Below are 21,376 nucleotides of genomic sequence, written 5' to 3' on the forward strand. Positions count from 1 at the left end.
GAGAGAAAAAAAATGTAATTGATACCACACAATGGCCGCCCACTGTTGCTCCCCAAAGAGATGGGTTAAATGCAGAGAGTGAATTTCATTGCTTTGTACTTCTGACAGTGTAATGAATTCTATTATAAAATATTTGTAATAATAAAAGGGTTAGGTGTCTTAATAACAAAGTATCTAGGGCTGAAACAATTAATTGGATTAATTGTGATTAATCGATTATTGAAATAATCGTCAACTGATTTAGTAATCAATTAATCCATTAATTGGAGTGTAGAGATTCTAAAATGTGCCTTTAGCTGACAGAGCAAACCACTTAGAGCTGTAATTATACCAAAATTGTAAAAAACAAAATGTGTTGCATTTAAGATAAAAATCTTTTTCATCTGTCAAAATACTCTAACATGCACTCCTCAAGTGGAAAAGCCTTTAAACACTTGGTTTAATTTCTAACCCTTGTCTCCTTTAAGAAACCTTTTGCTATCCAATTATTAATTGATCATTAAAAAAAATCAACAGATTAATCAATTTGCGAAATCAAAGGATTTATATCTTTATCTTATTTTTTTGTTTAGTTACTTAAACATCTGTCAAAGCCCAAATTTCAATTTAAATGCTTTTTAAATTTACATCAAATTCAAATGTAGAATAGAAAAATACCTTTACTGTCTCACAATGGGGAAACTGTGGTGTTACAGCAGCAAAAGATTATAGCAAAACAAATATGTTATTTTCTAATTTTCCTTTTGATTTCAAATAAAACGTGGTGTATATATTAGACATTCCAACTATACATCAGTTTGCCTGTTGCAATGTGTTCTGCTGATCTAAAAGTAAAGGACACATATATGATATACCAGAATAATGAGTGTTTTCCAAGATGGGAATGTGCCAGATGTCTGGGGTATTCTTTTTTTCCCCTTTTTTGTTCATTTTCTACATAAAAATCAGTATTTATTTATTTATTTATTTATTTATTTATTTATTTATTTATTTATTTATTTATTTATTTATTTATTTATTTATTTATTTAATCAATTCAGGTTTCCGTGCACAGCTCGCGTTTTCTAGCGGAACTACTTTTGCCTTTCGTTATATCTGCTCGAGAGTATTTGCGGGAGCACAGGAACCGCGCTCTCCTCGTAGCTTGCTGAGATCATGCCGAAGTAAGTTCCCAAATATATTCTTTGTGCCAGTTTTTATTATTTTTCTCTTAGTTTAATCGTGAAATACTTAAGCTGGATTTTTATATTACGGGCTGTACATAGTTGTTTCCGGAAATGTTCGATCCCACATTGAAGTCGTTTTTGTTTGGGATGTGTCTATTTGCTGGAACTATTTTCGGTGGTCTGCATCGGTCAACTGAGAAACACGATCAAACAAATACGTTAAATGTTAATCTGTTCATATGTATCGTGGTAAATTAAAAATAATTGAATTACGAATGAATTGTTTTGTCGCAAATATTTGTGTTTCTACTAAATGCATTCGAAGTGTATGTCCCCCTCTGTTGCTGCTGCTGGGTTCATAATGAAAGTAGTAGTTTTACTGATTTTTATTAATAATATATAAAAGAAAAATCATGAGAATAAATACATAAATGCTAACGGTATGTAGATATCGATGCATTTGTCTTTACTGACATAAAGGTTTGCTTTTGTTTTTTATCCCAAGGTTTTATTGTGACTACTGTGATACTTACCTTACACACGATTCGGTAAGTGGCAGTTGTTCCCACCATTCTTGTTGATTATGTTTTTTCTAATAGGTTTACAATTTGTGACTTTAAAAAAAAAAGTCATTCATTCATTGATTAATTACTGTCCATGTTCTAATTACAGTATTCCTTCTATTAATAAAGTTATTCATGTGAAGACTCATACGTAGTTTAATAATGAAAAAAAAATAGTAACTATAAACCTTTTTTTTTTATTTTTATACAGCTAATGCAACAAATTATATCTCTAAAAAAAAAAGAAAAAAACATCCATAGGTCATTGCTCCAGAGCTCACACTAAGTACTTTCACTTGTTTAAACCAGTCTCTTTTTTTTTTTTTTTTTCCTCCTGTTTTAGCCCTCAGTGAGGAAGACGCACTGCAGTGGCCGAAAACACAAAGAAAATGTGAAAGACTACTACCAGAAATGGATGGAAGAGCAAGCCCAGAGCTTGATTGATAAAACAAGTAAGTCAATATCTGTTCAAGGATCTGTTTATGCCAGCAACTCTAATCACATTTTCATGTATATTGATTGTAGTACTTTTTTTTTTTTTTTTTTGCTGCAATGTAAGCATAAGTTTTACTCATAGAGGGTCAGCCTTCAAACAAAAATGTTTTTTATGCAGTAAAGTTTTATTAAGGGTGCAAATATTTGTTGTCTGTTTGTCTTTTTTTTTAACAAAAAACTATTAACTGTTATTTAAAGGTATTGTGGAGGACTTTTAAAAGGCCCCTCCAATAAAAAGAATAAATAAAATGCACTTGCAAGAGCTTGCACAAGCCCATTTCTCCTCGTGCACATCCTGTTTAAAATGTACTGCTCTCATAGCTCATACAAGTTTACTGTGTCCACATGCAATGGGGACTATATAGTGGACTTTATAGCAAATTGAATAATGCTTTACTTTGTAAAGGAAATTAGCTTTCTTATCCCAAATTAATCTGAAGTTAAATCTGAAATCTCCAGGAAACTTTCTCACTTGAATTGAGAAAGCTTCCTGGAGCGGTGGCGAAACGTCTACAAATCTTGGAAACCACGTCCAGTGGATTTTTTTTTACTTTTACGGAATTCTGTAAAGTTTTGTCTCCAAATGATGTCAATGCATTGGACTAAAAACAGGTTCTGATCGTTTGAGTCTTTGTTTGATGGGAAAAAAAAGTTTTACTTAATAACTCTTGGCATAAATATAGGAACTTAATAGAATTGAAATGTAAAAGTCTAAATCTATATTTGAATTGTGAAAATGAAACTCCAAAACACCGAAAGATGCCGCTTTTTGAGTGTAGGAAACCTAGTTTAAAGATGGGATGAAAATTTATTTTATAAAATTAATGAAGCTTTCATTTTTTTTCGCTGGACAGTTATCATTAACGAATGGCAAACAAAAGGTTCATAGATCATTCAGCCAAATCGAAGAATCGGCAATAGCGACTGTCTTTGCAACCAAATTCTTCGACTGCGACCACGAGGCCAGTAGTGTCACACCGGTTGATCGGCTTTGGCCTAACGGGAACTTAAGAGATGGTTTTGATCAACAGATTTTTGCTGCTTTTTTTAACCCTTTCATGCATAGTGGTCACTACAGTGGACAGTTATTAAATGGTTGTTTTCTCTTAAATGAACATGTTTTAATGTCACATTTGCACATATGTTACTACAGTGGACGCTAATGTATCATCCTGCCACTTGTCAAACTGCCACCTACTCGTCAGCCTTTGCAAGTGACTTTTTTTTCCTAAAAAAAAAAAAAAGGCCGACAGAGGAGCATTGAGGGAGAGGAATATCTGCTCATTCCTTTTATTCTAGGCGATCCTTGCAGGTAAAAAAATATGGGGACATCAAGTAACAATAGTTTTCTTTAAAACAAAACAAAACAAGGTTATATCAGTTGCACAAATGCGCATTGTCCACCCAAGTGGACATGTTACCAACTCCCTAAAGAAAGTATATATTTTTTTTAAAAATTTATGAAAATGTTTTTTTCATTCATAAAGAGTAATAAAAACACTTGGTAAAAAAATCATAACATATACTATCATAATTCATGCATGAAAGGGTTAATGACACAGATGTGTAGCAATGGGTTGCTTTTGAACCTAGTGGGCTCTTTGAATGTTTGAAAAAATCCTTGCTGCTTTCCTTGTACGGTGATTCGTCAGGCTCCAACATATGGGGCAGCAGTTCCAGGAAATGTTCTTCGACGGGATTCTGTTTGTCGTCAGTTGTAATGCACTCACTTGACAAAGATTCCTTAGTATTTTCATCGCCACCTGTTTCAGTATGTTTATTCACTATGTTGGCTTCCCATTCTTCAGAAGTGATGCAAACTGGTTTGGTATGGTCAAAAAACCCGAACTGGCAAAAAAACTGCTTCATTTTTAATCCTTAGTATCTAAATATCTCAAGACTTTTGATGGGAATTAACAACAAAAGAGCTATTTCTATTTCATCCCATTTTTAAACATGAAACTGACCAGTAACTTAGACAAACAAAATACATTTGTTTTGTACAGCTCTCATGACATTCCCATTTCTGTAAGTGCAGCAGTGATCAAATGTAAGCATGTGGGGAAAAAAAAACATGGTGCAAAAAAAAAACGCATTGATATGTTCAGTTTGATGCAGAGTCTTTGACATGATTTAGAGAAACACTCCATCTTTTCTTTTAACTGCAGTCAGCTGTTCCCTCTCATTAACCCGAGCACTTCATTCTTTTTCTCCTCTATATTCAATCAAGTGGTCAGACATGGACACTAAAAGGCTTGCATATTCTGCACAAGCTTTCTGCAGCACACGTGGGATTTTAAAGCTCTCTTCCCAAACACTGGCCTCTTTAAAAAGTTTCTTTTTCTCCCCCTCCGGGATTACAGACTGCTAATCCACACATGTAATGCAAAGCTAATGTACAGTTTGGATCCACAGTGGAGGAATGTGACATTCAGAAATGAAATGCTTCTTTACAACACAAAGATCTTCCTTTGCACCTTAATGTTTTGCTTTACTGGTAATACCATTCATTTAGCCTCCAGTAAAGCTGCTGCAGACAATGGTATTACATGATGGATTTACTATGCTGAACGTTAAAGACCCTGTCGTTATAAGGGTAACATTAAATCATAACAAAGCCAATGAAAGCCTATGTTCTTTTGCTCTTTATACAGTAAATGATGAAATATTTGTCTTGTGTTGTTAATGCATTTGGTTTTCTTTGCTTTTCTTACCAGCGGCTGCATTTCAGCAGGGAAAGATTCCTCCCACACCGTTCCCTGGTGGTCCTCCCCCAGGTGAGTCAGTCGTTTCTGTAACGGTGAAATTTGTTACAGATCTTTGGTTTTGTAGTTTTACATGGAAAATGATGAGTTTCATTTTAATCCAATAGAAACATCTTTGCAAACTGTTCAATATTATGACGGATCTATTAAACTATCTCAGATTATCTTTTTTTGGCGACTCCAAATGTCCATCAGCACAGAGTGAAGATGGCTCTAAATACACTTACCTTTTTAACACAACTTTTTGACTATTAGTCAGCAGTTGGATAAAGCTGCAACATTTTTAACTGACTGAAGAGTAAGATGGTGTAAAAATGAAAGCTATAGTACTTGCATCTTTAAGCGCTTTCTCCCAGATTCTTTCTTGGAAGAGATCACTCGACGAACTCTTTAAACGACACATAACAATTTATACATATTAAATGACTATAAAACATGACTGCAGCTGTAACAGAATTTAATCTTACTAAGACCAGCAAAGTGTCTCAGGTTATGTACAGCAGTCCTTACTGGCCTTGCTTTGTTAGTGAAGATCCCTGAATAACGGTTAATAAAATAATATATATGCTGAGTCACATCATCACATCAGACATAATCACATCTTAGGCATGTTGTTTGTAAATGATGAGACATCACTGACTCAGATATATTGAGTTAATGCAGTGTTATAAAGGACAAATCAATGTGCACTACCATAGCTTTCTTTGTTAAGAAATTTGACCTGTCTGTGAATTAGCCGCTATACTTTATAGAGTTAAACCCTTGGTATGTTGGTGAAGATTCTCAGTCATCCAGGATATAGTCATTCCAAAAAAGTTTAAAAAAACATCCCACTGGACTTTGTTTCCAAGTGTGAAGATGTTTTATTTCCCGTCCAGGAAGCTTTTTTAATTAAAATGTCAGAAATGGCATTGAGTTTTATACAGTAGCCCAACAAAACCTTGTTTTTGTGTAGACAACATTCATATTGAAACTGACAAACAGGTCCACCCCTTTGGAATGGGGGTCGTTTGGCTTCTTTTGTCAGCCTGCAATGCCCCAAACCTGTCTATGTCTCAAAGGGGGGTCATTAAAGGGAATTAATGTTAAATTCCCTTTAAAGTCGCTCCTTTTCAGAGAAATGGACATGTTAAACATCTACTATGCTTATAGGTACGGTAATATCAGGGCATATATGACAAGCATATATGAATAACAAAGAATAATCCTAACGATAAGGATTTACAAAAAATGTCTCATGAAATGCCCTATAGGTCCAGTTTAGTGTGTTTAACTGCAAAAAAAGCTAATTTGGAGGCGTGTCGTTTAAACTCAGCAAACTCAAATTGAACCAATGGAAACTTTTGTTGGTCAATTTTTGTTAGCCAAAAAAATGCTAGTGATGATTTATATCATGCATTTGAGTTAAAATTAAGTTTAAGTATTTAGATTACCAATCAAACCACAGGAGAATTGGCTTTAAACTCTGGATTATGTCTATATTCAATTGTAAATGTAGTTTAAAATTTTACAATGTGTTTTTTTTTTCTTCCTTAACTTCAAATGATCGTGCCTCCAGGTCTCACTTTGCAATGTCATTCCCTGTTGTGGCCGTTTCACATTTTCTGTTTGTAACATAACAGGACCTCCACGCCCAGGCATGCTACCAACGCCGCCGATGGGAGGCCCTCCTATGATGCCCATGATGGGGCCTCCACCCCATGGGATGATGCCTGGTGGGCCTGGTAAGAAACGTCCTCCTTTGAAGTTTATCACCCATTTTTGCTTTAGATAAGCATATTTTCCACAGAGCAGCCAAGTTAGCATCCATTCTCCGGGGCACCTAAAAAGGTCACATGCAGAAAGCAGATTATTCACATTGTGGTTAATAATGCTCTGGAGTTTCTCATGTCATGTCGAATATTAATGTAGCCTATTTACATCACAGAATTCTGTCTCCGATAGCTTATAACAATACAGTGTATAATTGAAATGGTGTCATCTGTTAATACTGATCTGTTGCATAAAACACTGACCTTGGTATCCTATCACTGTCACTAGGAGGCATGAGGCCACCCATGGGGGGACCCATGCAGATGATGCCGGGGCCCCCACATATGATGCGTCATCCTCGTCCCATGATGATGCCCGTCAGGCCCGGCATGGCGCGGCCAGACAGATAAGGCCAAGCGGACGTCTTGCTCTCGTTTTTATCATGAACAGATATTGTCCAGGGAAGATCCTTCAATTTTTTTCATTGCAAGTTTTCCATCTGATCCAGCTGGGACATAAACTTTACCTTTTAGTCGTCATTTTTGTTTTAATGATGATATTTATTGATACTCAGTCGATTTGAGTCAATCTGAGAACTTTTTTTTTTACATTTTTGGTTCCAGAATGATCTCTCCCTCCGTAGGCGAACTGTTCAGTGTGAATGCGAGTGAGACTTGTTGTTAGTTCCTTTTTTTTTCTTTTTTTTTTCCACAGTAGTTTTAAAGGATTTTGTATATCACTAGCATTGGTGAGAAATAAAAACAATGCTTTGAAAACTTGTCTTGTGCTTTTTTTTCAAGCCTTTTGTTTATTTGTCTTGTCTAGTTTGAAATCTTAGTAAATAGAATTTGCAGATGTTACGTGAACCTTTCCATATACAAGAATATCAAACAGTTAATTTAATTAAGAAATTTACTTAAGTAATATATTCACTTAAGCTCTCACTTTGAATAGTTTATGCAATCTCTAGGCAAATAATGTTTAGTGGTTTAGGGTTTTTTTTTTTTTTTGTTAAAATGTTGCAGCCCCAAAAAATAAACAAAGATCCATTTAACTTTTTGTTTGCTTTTCAAATGTTATGGTAAACCCAAGATTCTCTAAATTTTCTAGAAATTATTTAAGTATTTTATAGAAATTTCACCTTTTGTATGAAGCTTATTAAAACTAGTAAGTTGCTGTTATTTTAACCTATTTGGATGCATCTGTACATGTAAGGTCAGAACCTGTCCGATAATGCAGGTAACATTTCTAAATACTAGGTTTAGTATGAGTCGTGTATAAAATCAGTCAAGAATTTTTCTCACACCTGGGAATTTTGGCCTTGTTTGGAAAGATGAACTGAATATACGATTCCAGCGGAGTAATAAAATGCACATTGCAAGATCACTTTGAAATCTGTTTGTTCCTGCTAACTTTAGTCTTTGGGGACTCTGGGTTTTTTGGTTTGCTTCTTTTATTTTGTCAGATTAAGTTTTCCATTTCATACAGGAGCGTATTGCATTCACCTAGAAAAATTAAAGTAATGGTCTGTTTTTCTGAATTAACAAGATCATTTAAAATAAATAGAAATTTTCAGTTTTCCTAAATTGACTTCATTTTTACAAAAAAACAAGTTAGAAAGTTAAAGTAAATGTTTTCTAAATTAACGAGATAATACTGCTGTTATTTCATTTTAGATGTTCTTTTACTGTTGGTAGTGCAAATTTCGTATCAAGAGTCGATGTCCTGTTTGCTGAATTTAATACATCTTTACTGTTAAGATTTAGACTGGGGAATTTCTTGTCTCTTTATGAACATGCAATAATTAGCTTGTTGACTTTGCAAAGTCACCTGCATGCTGGAGGCTAGTCATGGCATGGTTGTTTCCCCTTTTCAGTTTTGTAATTTAAAAAATACAGCTCTTTATTTGTTTTTTATCAAATTGATCTAATTAATTCAGAAAAAAACTTTTTGCTGTGTCTTGTTAAAGTAGAAATGCAATGTTTTTGTTTACTTTTACAAAAAGTATGTAATTAAGAAAAAAGACACATTTCTTATTTCAGGTGAATGCAATACACTACTTTCAATTAGTTGATCATTTTCAGTGGTTTTAAGTGATTTTGAGACTAACCTTAAAACCATTAGTATAAGGATACAATAACATTTTTTTTCTATATGTATTACCATGGCTAAGGGAAAAAAAAAAACTCTAAAATGTGTTTATTCATTTGCAAAGCCTCCTCTGCTTCACTTGTGGGTGTTTTGCTCCAAATTACTGCCAATGCCACAATTTCTTTTCATTCCTTTATGTTGTAAACAAACACTGGCTGTTGGCATTACTGTTATCTATAGAGACATTGATTTATGATCTGGTCGGCATCAAAACGCTGCGTCCCACAAATTCAAATTCTCAGTTGGCAGCTGGATGCAGTCAGGAGTCTGTGACAGAATTAAAAGGTCTGTTCAGAATTGAACTTGATGCTACATCGATCAGTAGGAAAAACAATATTTGCGCTCTCTCAAAGAACAAAGAGGGGAGTAATAAAAAAAGACGAAGCTTGATCAAAGCTGTGCTGTCTGGGAAACCGATGCATCCAGGACACATCTCTACTTTAAGGTTGGAGGATTTAATGCTTTTAGATTGCAATAGTTGTTCAATCAGAACCCAACCACTCTGAACGTTTCTCACTCATTCTTCCCAAACATCCCGAACTTAAACATTTGATGCTACTCAATGAGCTTTGTTTAGGTTTATCAGTCAAAAATCTTATTAGCTCTAACCCAGCACAGGCACACACAAAGAGGATCTCCTAAATGGGCGCCATGTGCCCTCAGCCTGCAGATTTTGATGTTTAAGAAATTTCTGCTATAGCCTCCTGACCTGAACAGAGTGTATCCACATCCAAGATGAGCATCACACTAAATATGGCTGAGAAATGCTGAAAACAGATGGATATTTCTAATATCTCTTCTGTAGATGGATGAAAAAGTTCACCCAGCGCCTCATTAATTTACTTAGCCAGGCGTGTTTGAAGAATTATGAGTCTTATGTAAGAATCATCTGCAGCCAGCGAATCGTTATCCCAGCTGACATTTGTATGCACAATGCCTTCCAAGACTTCAGTGCCCTCTTTTATGCTGGGTTGTGTGTGTTCACAAACATTTGCCTTTAACTATAAAGCAGCTTCAACAGATGGAGCCAGAGAGTCACGATGCTTTTCAATTATAACCAAGACACTGGAATGATGTGCAGTGACTGATTTTTGTGCTTCCATGGACTGTCAAATTTCTTTGTATCTCACACACCCAGAGGACATGGAGCTCTGTGGGTTAAGAAATTTCTAGGCCACGTATGTAGAAAAAAAACAAATTTGTTGAGGGAATATATCCATATGCTTTACGCTGGGTTTGCTGATTTCATATAACTGCAGAATGGAGGAACATTATAACCAAGTCAATCCAGGCACTAATGAGGCTGTTAACATCACAATACTTTTGAGAGATGCTTCTCATGCCTGCTGTAAATTATGATCTTCAAAGAGACCTGCACAAATTACATGAAACCATGGGCTCCTCTTAAAGGATGGACTGTTGAATATAATTTAAACGGGCAGTTTTCCACCTCAACGAGACAGAAATAAAGCCATGTTAATGCCCATTTCATGCGTGTGTCGGGCATAGGCGGACGCCCATGTGTCATCCTATATCCATGGAGCCTTTATGAATATTCAATTTAGCAATGATTGGGAGCGCTGCCCTGAAGGGAACGGAGTGGCGGAGAGCGTTTTTGATTCGAGTTCAAGAGTTAATAAAATCATAGGAAATCTGGATTATAATGAAGCGTAACAGGAAGACAAAAACCTTTCAGCATTCAGTAAAAGACTGATCTTTTTAACAACTCAAGTTAAATGTTTTCTTGTAGGAATTCCGTAAAAATTCAAAAAATATCCACTGGACTTGGTTTCCAAGATTTGAAGACGTTTCGCCACCTCTCCAGGAAGCTTTCTCAATTCAATTTCTTGTAGGAAGATCACTGTGTTGGTTTTACAGATATGAGCTCTTAAAGGTCTAACAAACTGTCTTTACCTGTATCTACTCTGTGGGTTTTTTATATATCCATATCATATTTAAAGCTTGACCATTGCAACAATAGTGATTATGAATTTGCTCCAACTTTGATTTATTATCTTACTGTGCACATATCCTGTATATACCCAGTATAGCAGCTATTTCGATGGTCAGCTTTCAGACATGTTCCTATCTGAGTTTTCTGGAGTGGGATGTAAACATTATAAATGCAGGCTTATCTCGGAAGGTCTTTGTCTGGGTTTTGGTCCTGGCTCCTGATATGGCGGAGTCTGTGCCAACAGCCCAAATAAAAGTGGTTAACTTATTTTGGATGTCATATAAGAGGGTGGTGAGTACTTTTACTTGCTGGACAGTTAACTTCTTGGTGGACCGTGGTATCGCTGAGGCTTATTCAATACTAAACATTCTCCTAGAGGCTTCCTAAGGTAGAGCTGGCATGTAAATCCTGTTTTTCAATGGTAACTGCTCTCGAGAGTGATAGTTAATCTCCATGTTCAAGCACTCTTACCACCATCATGCCATTATTGAATTACCGGACGATCACAATGAATTCCAGGACAGTCAAACTTCTCCCATCTTCCACAGACCATCTATTCTGATAATATCAGAAGCCTTGGTCAGAGGTTATGATGCCACCTAAATCCACTGAGTGTTTTAAAAAAGGCCTTAAAACATTTCTTTTTAGCAAAACTTTTGGTCCCCTTTAAATCTTTTTTTTTTCTTCTCTCTTTTAAAACAGCTTTTATTATTATTATTATTATTATTTTTATTATTATTAAAATAGTCTATGTGAGATAATGTGAGCTAATGTCAGGAACGTAAGACAATAAATGCTCACAATTTTAACCAGTTAAACAGAGAAAATATGTTTAACTTACTCTGCAGATAATGAGGAAGAAACTGTAAATCTGTAAGTTTTAAGTAAAAACTTAATTTAATCTCAACTATGGTAAAAGTTTATGAACTTAGCTTCTAAAATCATACAAGCTAGCATTAAAAAGACATACAGGTGGGCTATATTAATTCATTGTAAATGACACGGGCGCTGAATATGCTGAACCATATTCTCTCTTTTCTCTTGGGGGATCTTTAGTTTTAGCTGCCTGGGAAGCTGGGTTGATAAAATTCCCCTGTGGGATCTGGATCTTCCACAGAGTCATAGCTAAGATAATCTTTCCTTTCGTAGAGATGTGGAGAGAGGGCAGTGGCATTGCAGTCTGCTGAAATTAAGTCCTGGTTTATGTGAGTTCTGTTTCTTCCCACTGTTGACTGTCTGCTCCAACGACTACTTACTTGGATCTTGTTCTAAATGGGAACTTTGTGGTGAAGCATTCAAATAAAAGCATTGCTTTGGGTCTGTAGGGTAAATAGGGCAAACTAAACCTCTTTTATAGTTATCTACAATTCCCACTCAGTTTTACACTTTCCTAGTGCAGTTCACACTCACCTCTTTGATATTCCTGTCACAAGTGAATGCATAGATGTCACGAATATCAGCGCTCACAGGAGAGACACTCAGAAAGCGATTCTCCGCAGCCCCTGGGTCCATGAGCAAGGCTGTGCAGGAGTGAGGCTTAAGAGGGTCTGATGATTGATTAACTGTTTGTAGCAAGCGGCTTTGACAGACGGCCTGATTCGCCCAGATTTACGCTCTCTGCGGGATTATTCAGGTTCTGAATTCATGATAGAGCATCTTCTTTTGCTCCCAGCACACACTTAGCAGTCTTACCACTCAACAGCCTTGGCTGAATGGAGGATGATAATCCCCTGTCTAGCTGTTCCTCTGGAGCCAATTGGCTTCTGTCTGCATGAAGACCAGGATGATGCTAGGAAGCACGGCATGCAAGGATGGCTGCTATTTTAGCTGTGGATTAAATGAGTCCACAAGAAAGAAATCAGTCTGTGAGGCAAAAAATGTAGACTTCCAATACCACCTTTTTCTTTTAGTTTCATCTCCCTCGCCATCTCTTGTTCCTCCTCCTCCCTCTTGTCTCATTCTCTCTGCTGCCGTGCTACCAACACTACTCTGTAATTTAATCCATTTAGTCATGGCTCCAGATCAATATCCATTTTCCAGGGCCTTAGGGAGAGATGCCTGAATATGCTTGTTTCTAAGCAGTGGTTGTGCTGGCTAGCAGGGGCTCTGTTGGGCCCCAGGGCCCATGCAGATGCCCTACAATACACTTTCCGGGAAAACAAAGCAGAGTTAGTAATCCCAGTTGCTGATGTTAGATGCTGTAGTGCACAGCTAGGGCTCGTTTGTCAGTGAATGACATCAGACTTAGTTAAGTCTGATTCGATTAGGGGGATCTTGTCAGTGACCAGGAAAAAAAGGTGGAATCGCTGTTATTTCTGTTCCCTGCTCCATTGATTTACTGTCAGCACGACCCAAGAGAAGAAGCTAGTTTAAATGTAAAGCATACGTTTACTGACAAGGTGTTCTTGAGATCCTCAGCAAAATGTCAAACTATTGCTAAAGAAGAAGTTACTGCCCTTAAAAGAAACATTCTAAGTGAGAAAACTATAATATTTCCAGCTGCTTAGGAGTAAACCTTTTGCAACATGCCGTGCGGTCACCTGCCCGTCGCCAGCTGTTTGCATCATGTTTCTCCTTCCCCTGCTCCACTCTGCCATGTTATATAAATAACCATGTTAAATATTTAGCTGTCATCATTTGCATGCAAACCATTATGTACTTTAAAGCTGAGTTTTTAAAGTGAGCAGGAACAGGCAGACAGTTTATGCATCACTGTCCTATACACAGGAGGTCAGCAGTGCAACCGAAATGAGCAACTTTAAAGCATTAGTGTTTATAATTCAACCAGCTTCTCTGGTTAAAAAACACCAAACAGTTTTTTCTGCCTTTTAATGAGTTAATAACTTTGCTTGAAAATAAAAATTATTTTATTTTTGACTCTAAAATACCCTCTAGTGCAGATCGATTATATGTTTGGCACAGATAAACTAAAAGCTTAGAAAAAGAAAATAAGTTGGAGATGAAATAATAATCTACATGACAAACAATTTCGCTTTAGAGCTGCAGTTTGTTGAGCAAGATTTAAAATGTGAACTCTTCAGTTTTTTTTTTACTTGGAAACACAGCTCCAAGATATAAATAGGAAGATTGTTTTAATGGTCTAGTTGAAACTTTTATGATCCATTTTAATGTAAGATGAAAATACAAAAAAAATAAAAAAATTTTGAAGCAACAGGAATTATGCCCAAGTTTTTAGCATTAAACTGTCTGCAACAGGAGAGAGAAAGACTCCTTAGTTTTGTGTCATTGTTCAACCGAACCGAACCAAGCTAGTCTCTTTTACAAGAGACAGCTGCTAGAAGTTTAACATTAGAAAGGAGCACTGGTTTCTTTTATTTTGTCGAGTCAGGTCTTATCTGTTGTAATGTTTTGTCACTGTACAGTTTCTTGATGGTAAAAGATTCCTAAAAAAAAAAAAGGTAGAGATGAACTTAAGTTTCAGTTTTCTCAGACACAGTTCATGCAGAGCAGCGTTGTAATGAACAATCTCAGACTAAAAGTAGCTTTATGTAAAGTGAACTATATAAAACTTGTTAGTCATCTTTTTCATTATTTTGTCAAACAAGTTTATTTCTTAAGAAAGTTAACTCTTACACAGATAGTTTTTGTGATTTAACAAATAATTGAAACTTGTCTATAAAAGCTAAAGGTCAAGATCAGAATGATTATTCAATCTAGAGCAATCTTTACAGTACACCAGTGAATTTTGTTGAAAATTAGTATTAACTATAAATACTTTGTCATCTCATCACAGCAAAGATTTTCTTTTACTATGTTTTGTTTCACTTTCTTTGATGATATTTGCGCTCATGACTGCCTTGATTACTCTTTTCAATCACCTACCTAGCTCTGCCCGTTTCCTCATTGCCGTTCATCTGATCCACCGGCTCTTGTCTCTATTTGCCCTGCATGCTTCCAATCATCCGACGAGATTATTCTCGAGCCAGTGGTAAGACTGTTCCAACGTTACCTTAGGGTTTCTGATGACCTGATCCTGACCTGTTCTGCCTCTCAACCAACGATCCTGCCTGTTCCCATTCTGATATGTTTGCCTAAACTGTCTTTGGACTTCTGCTGGATTCTGCCTGTTTGCTGAACTTGGAGCTGTTTCCTGTCACGGACCTGGATTTCTGTTCAGAACCTCTTCTGACTTCTCATCTCCTGGTTCTGAATCCTGACCATTTCCTTTTTTAACAGCTTTGCCTTTGCCCTCTGGATTATTCTGCCCTCCTTCGCCTGCCTGGATCTGGTCTTCTGCTCGTTCACCATCCTCTGGGGCTGCTGCGTTTACGACACTCTGTGCGGCGCCTGCTGCATCTTGTTGACAGCCCACGGGCTGGATCCTACTTCGTTCTAAATTATAAAACCAGGTTAGTGACTTATACATACATAATCATCCTCCATCAGATTAACGTGGTCACTAACCTGAGTTTTCGTCCTGCGGAGGTTCCTGCCTGAGACGTCCTCGCTGTTACTGCAGATCCACAGTTTTGAAATAACTGCAGATTTTCTCTTTCTATACTGGGTCCACTGCTCCGAGACTTGACACTGTCCCTTAAAAAAAAAAAAAAAATTAATTAAAAAAGGTTGCTCTTATTACATAACATTTGTCTCTTGTTTTAGTGTGAGCTTTATCTGTAACACAGTTTAAGATTTCATTATTTCTGATACTGTGGAACATAAGTAAAATACAAATAATAACATAAATTATCCATTGATCCATTTTTATTTCTATCCTTTTGGACATTGTGAATGTAAGCTGATTTTCCACACTATTCTGTATGGAGTTAACATTGCTGCAAGTAACACTCCATATATAACTTAGATTTTTTGACTGAGTTAAATATGTTTTTACATTAATATTGATAAAATCAGAACTTACAATATTCCTCCTCTCATTAATGTTTTTTTTTTTTTTTTTTTTTTACACACGTGTATTCTTTGTTTCAATCCAAAGAGTTTCTGGCTGAAAAGCAAAATATTGGACTAAAGTACACACTTCCAGGAATTCTCATCCTTCCCCGGGATTGAATGATTAAAAAAGGCTTTAGTTATTTTCATTTGTGTTTTTTAACCTGATTCTTTGGCTCCATAACTCCTGATATTCATGGAAACAATCATTCCTTAAGATTGCGTGCCTCTCTAGTGAATAAATCTGCTCCAATAAATTAGATTTTATTACATTTTCAATGAGTTATTAAAGTGTTGCAATAAAATATGAACAGCTTTTGAGTCATTTATTGTTCTACACAGTAGAACAGGGGTTTCAGAAAATGTGGCAGACACCGAATGTGCAAAGAAAGCAAGGAAGGACTTTGCAGTTGTGTTTTAATAATACGAGTTGCATCAGGTTTTACAGGATAAAAATAAAATTAAGGAGCTTAGATTTTGACTCATCAAAACTGAAACACCACGATGATGAATACTATTTGATCTTAAAGTATTTCAGGACATGCATAAATAGGAGCCTAATGTCCGGTGGGTATTAATATGATTTTTAAGAAACTATAAGAAAAGATAGACTCTCAAACAAACAGGTAACCCTCTTTTAAGTATAAATCAATATTTGATTTAATTTTACCTCCAACTTGATTGAAGGATTTAAATCTTTTTTCTCATCGTCCATATGGCTCTCATCCATACAAGCATATAAAACTAGTTAATAATTGATGCCTTCTTCATCCCAAGAAAGTCATCTATAGTTTTTATTGTTCTCTTATATATGCTTTTTAAATATCAATACTTCTTATTTTGCTAGCTTGATTTTTTGTTTTGTGTTTGTTTTCTCTGTGCTTTGCTTCATGGCCTTTTTGCTCCTTTTTTTCCTTCCAGAATAAAACATGTCCCTGTTTCCTCTGAGCTAGAATGTCTGCAAACCTCTATTCCCACAAAGGATGAAGGTTGTCTGTTTACAAGTTTTGTTAGCAGGGGTCTGTATGTGTGAAGTCTTATTCCCCTTTGCCTGTGTGGCTTTCCTCTGGTCCCCTCTGACAAAAAAGGTGTTCTATAAATTGCCAGGAACCTGGAGGTCGAGAGTGCAAGTTTGTGAATCAGTCTTCTTTCCTGGTTGTATTGTGTCACATGAATGGTTATGATCTTTGCTCCTGCAAGTATCCAACTGTCTAGTTTTATTCATCTTTTTCCATCTGATTTGCACAAACCTGGTCTGTTTTAAACATACACATGCCCATGTATCAGTTAGATGATGAATGGACATGATGCCTTGTGACATATCAATTTCACAGAGTTAATGTCTCAAAGTAATGTTTTTCAAAAAAAAAAAAAAAAAAAAGAAGAAGAGTATTACCTAGGGCAATAAATAAATGATTTCCTTTTTAGTAGCATTAATGTAATGGTCCATACAATTATGGATAAGATTCTTGTCTTCTCCAGCAGATAGTTGCTGGCAGCCCTTCAAAAGGAAAGGCCATTGCTAAAGAAGCTGACTTTTCAGAGTGAGGTATCCAAGCATATTAATGGAAAGTTCAATAGAAAGGAAACATGCGGAAGAAAAAGGCTCACAATTAAATGGGAAGAGTTGAGTTCATGTTGAAAGCCCATTTCAGAGATTAAGGCTGATTCAAAACGCTTAAAGCTCTGAAGTTATAACTTTAAGAGCCAGACAGACATATACAGCACAGATTACAGCTGTCAGTCTCAGGCCACTCATTAAGAGACTATTTGAAAAGCATCTTAGCTGGACCAAGAAGACATCATATGGAACTCAAAATTTCAGATTGAAATATGATATGAAATATCATATAATATGAAATATGAATAGATTTCCAACTCATTTGTGAAATATGGATTTACACTCTGGAGGTAGAGAGGCACAGAATCCAAGGCATTTAATGTCTAGTGAGATTCTTTTGTTTTTCCTCTGGATATTTTGGTCAATATTAAAATCTGTTTGATAATCTGAAAGCAGAAAAATTTTGTCTGGAGGCAAACACATTTTACACTACTGTTGATGGGTTTGAGAATAGTGTATAGCAGAACCTCTTAAATGGCCTCAGGGATGACAAAGCTTTCAAAGATTACCTCAGATGTTCCTAAACTTTCTGTTAGTAATAAAATATAGAGAAAGATCACATAAATTCAGAGTGTGTGGTTTGGGTTTACCAAGGAGGCAGGAGAAAAACTCAAACAAATGGAAACTGTGATACCATAATTGTTCTAAGATAAAAAAAAAAAACATGCTATCTGACCATTAAAGTCCCATCTAAGCATGGGAATCATTGAATGCATCTGAATAAAGCCATCCTTGTTAGAAGGCTCAAAAGTAGGACCCAGAATGCAGGTGAGGCAGACAGTGACATATTAAAAGGCGTTTATTGAACAAAGCGTTGGGGCTGTTCGTCTGCTGTGGCAGGCTCACTGGAATCTCTGCAGGAGTAGAGGCTAAGGTCCGTGACTTAAAAAACTCAAATGAGGAACGACTATGACCATAAAAGCCACAGACCTGGCAAAGTTTAGTCCTAGCCCAGAAGAAGGGCTGAAGTCCAGAGAAGCGGAACTCTGTAGCTTGTTACTGAGCCGGTACCCGAGATCCAGGAGAGAAGAGGAGCAGCATCTTGCAGCAGCCAGAGCACGCAGGGGAACTGAAGGATCCAGGAGGGTTAATACAAGCCATAGTCAGAAGACAGGTCCAAGGTCATCAACAGGAGGAATCCAGGTAACCGTCCAGAAAAACGGGACCGGCAAACAGAGCAAAACAGGAGTGGCCAAAACTCAGAAGACCGTGGACAGAAACAGGTCATGAACTTGCAGAACTAAATACAGGGAACGCTAGAGCTAGTCTCGCTAGAAGCTCGAATAGTCTGGCACCAAAGGCTGGGATCCGGAGGCTTAAATAGCAGCAGCAACAGATGAGTGTGATGAGAGATAATGAGTGCAGGGCAGAGCAAAGCAGATGAGAGAAAAAGGAGTAGAACCCAGCCTAAAGGTGCCAAGATCATGACAATCTTGGGGAACAGCATTTCTTAAAGAAAATTTTGCACTTGTTTTCCAGACTAAATGCTTCCCTTCAATTTGTTTCTATCCTCTGATGTTCTCTTATGTTATCTACAATATAGGTGTAGAATATGCACAAAACAAAACAGCCATAAACATTTCTTACCCTTTGCTGCATTAAAGCTATTTTTGCTTTTAGTTGTCCTTAAGATGCGCTCTTGCTTGTAAATGTATTTTGCTGTATTTCTTCTTTTCAGAAAAATTGATAAAGCTTACAAATCTGATTAGAAATAGGCCAATGAACAAAATCATTCTTAAAAATTAAAACAATTACTGCTTCAAGTTAAGTTCTAACATTTTTTTCTCCACATTGATTAAAGTTAGAAAGTAAGCTTGCTATAAATTATTTACTCAGTTCTTTAAAACATATTTTGAGATTTAACCACATCATTTTGTTAAACGGGTCATAATCAGTTAACTTTATTTAATTCTATTTTAATTTATTTTCTCTTTTTTTATACTGCAGTATTGCTTACTGGGGTTTTCAGACAAAGAAGTAAAATTTGATTCTTACCAAAACAAAAGGAAATCTCTGTGATCTCATCTTTTAAATCAAACAGCAAGGAGAACTTGAAAACCATAGTGCTTGGGTTGCCTTGTATTCCTGCAACGAGCAAAATTGTTTCTAAAAATGGTCTCGATATAGAGATAAGGGCAGGATCTATTTAAAGAGGAAGAGGTTTCTTACTCTCAAACTCTTTGATGTTCAGACACTAAAAGGCTAAAAGCCTTTTGGTATCTAAAGATGAAGACAGATTTAGGCTTGGCAGTACACCCCTTGGAGGCCAGCTGGAGAACCCGTTTTGTTCAACAAGCAGCTCAGTGCGACAATAAACAGAAAATAATTTGCAGCATGAGTATGTCAGAGGTCTTATAGATATATATATATATATTTCCTTTAGCTGTCAGCAGTGATGCATGTCTTTTTTTCTCAGCCTGTGTTCTGAATCTATGTTGAAAAACCGGCTCATAATGGAAATGGATTGTCCTCCACTTCGCTGAGAATGAATTTCCCGATTCAGAGCTGAATATACTGAGCAGATCTGATTGATTCATGACTGCCAATACCATTAGTATAATTTAGACGTACATCTTCAGTACCAGCTGGATATGGAGCTTGTCAAGGGCAGCTATTATGGTGATGTTACACTGGAAATGACCTGGCTGTAAACTGTCAGTTTTAACTGTGGAATAATTACCCAGCAATTATTCCCTCTTTGTCCACTCTGTCCTTTTAATTTAAAGGCATACTTATAGGTTTTGAAGTGAGGTTCTAATAAAAAAATTACTTTCAAAGTTTACAAATGACTTTTCTCATGTGCTCCTTTTTTTTCCTCATATACTCTGCAGTTATAACACAGGGATGTCGTTTTACCCTTCCACAAATTATGTAAATAAAGGAGGATTTTATCTAAACGTCATTGTTGGCTTTTCTGGTTTGAACATGGAGCCCACATGAAAAAAAAACAAACACACCCTGCTGTCTGGATTATCCAGGAGGTTTTCACTGAGCCAATGCAAAGGCCTTAACATGAAGAGGTCTGATTTCTGGGTGATGATGCCTTTAATGTCCCCAGTCATAAAAAACATATTAATATAAAACAAATAAAGTCATCTCTGCTTAGAAAACTTGATTTCATTTGTATTTTCTGGAAAAAGCTTTCTAAGCCAGATTTGCACATATATTTACAGAAGGCTTTACTCATTGTTTCCTGTGAAAGAACCACCTAACACATTCGTGTGCCTCTGGCTTCAACATAAACATTTAAACCTGCTTGCTCACAAACAGTCACACGTGTTTACAGAAACACACGTGCACAGATGCATGCATAAAATCACACACACACATCTTCTGCTACCTTTGATCCTAAACTTGTGACCATGTTATATTTGTAGGTTGATTCTTATCTGTCATTTTGTTCACACCTACACGCCCACCCTACCAACAGGGGACTGTCAGCCTATCCTGCCAAGAGAGGACTTCTGTTTCTAGTTTATAGAAAAAGCAAAAAGCCAAAATAAAATGTACTTTAAAGCTCTATTGACATAATATGAATGAAGATTTGATTTTTAATCATTTTTAAAGCAATTGCCAAGAGAGGACCTGGATCTCTGACCAACATTTACATATCCAAGTGGGGACCTTTACATACTGCAATAGAACAGCCTGTACCCGGTTTGATTTTGTACCTGAAGAGGATTTGCTTATGGCGCGCTATGGTGGCACGCAATGGTTAGCGCACACAACCCATGTACAGAGGCCTTAGTCCTCGACGAAGCTGACCCGGGTTCGAATCCAGCCTGTGGTCATTTGCTGCATCTCTCTCCCCTTCTCTCATACCCCCTTTCCTGTCAACATACTGTCCAAAAAAAACAAAAAAACAAGCCACTAGTGCCTTAAAAACCCTAAAAAATAAAAAGAGAGTATTTGCTTACTACAATTAATTACTTTAACTCTTTTAAAGCTGCAGTCTGTAACATTGAGAAGAGAGCAGACTTCGACTGAAAATTTGAAGA

At 36.5% G+C, this 21,376-nt stretch overlaps 1 protein-coding gene across 1 annotated transcript; it reads left to right on the forward strand.

Moving 5' to 3' along the window:
- Positions 1-1,075: 1,075 nt before the first annotated feature.
- On the forward strand, positions 1,076-7,451 carry snrpc (small nuclear ribonucleoprotein polypeptide C). Its single transcript, XM_015381739.1, has 6 exons — positions 1,076-1,163; positions 1,672-1,714; positions 2,073-2,181; positions 4,942-5,001; positions 6,612-6,713; positions 7,030-7,451. Exons 1-6 carry the CDS (start codon positions 1,156-1,158, stop codon positions 7,149-7,151), a joined length of 444 nt encoding a protein of 147 aa, XP_015237225.1. The 5' UTR covers positions 1,076-1,155; the 3' UTR covers positions 7,152-7,451.
- The last annotated feature ends 13,925 nt before the right edge of the window (positions 7,452-21,376 follow it).

This window comes from Cyprinodon variegatus, unplaced genomic scaffold (genome assembly GCF_000732505.1).
Source record: "Cyprinodon variegatus isolate N-32 unplaced genomic scaffold, C_variegatus-1.0 Scaffold241, whole genome shotgun sequence".
Taxonomy (NCBI): Eukaryota; Metazoa; Chordata; class Actinopteri; order Cyprinodontiformes; family Cyprinodontidae; genus Cyprinodon; species Cyprinodon variegatus.

Bases quoted from the DNA above. Each gene is read 5' to 3' on its own strand.
- snrpc (XM_015381739.1), top strand. The intron at 1,715-2,072 runs GTAAGTGGCAGT...CTCCTGTTTTAG, and splicing joins CTTACCTTACACACGATTCG to CCCTCAGTGAGGAAGACGCA. The intron at 6,714-7,029 runs GTAAGAAACGTC...CACTGTCACTAG, and splicing joins GATGATGCCTGGTGGGCCTG to GAGGCATGAGGCCACCCATG.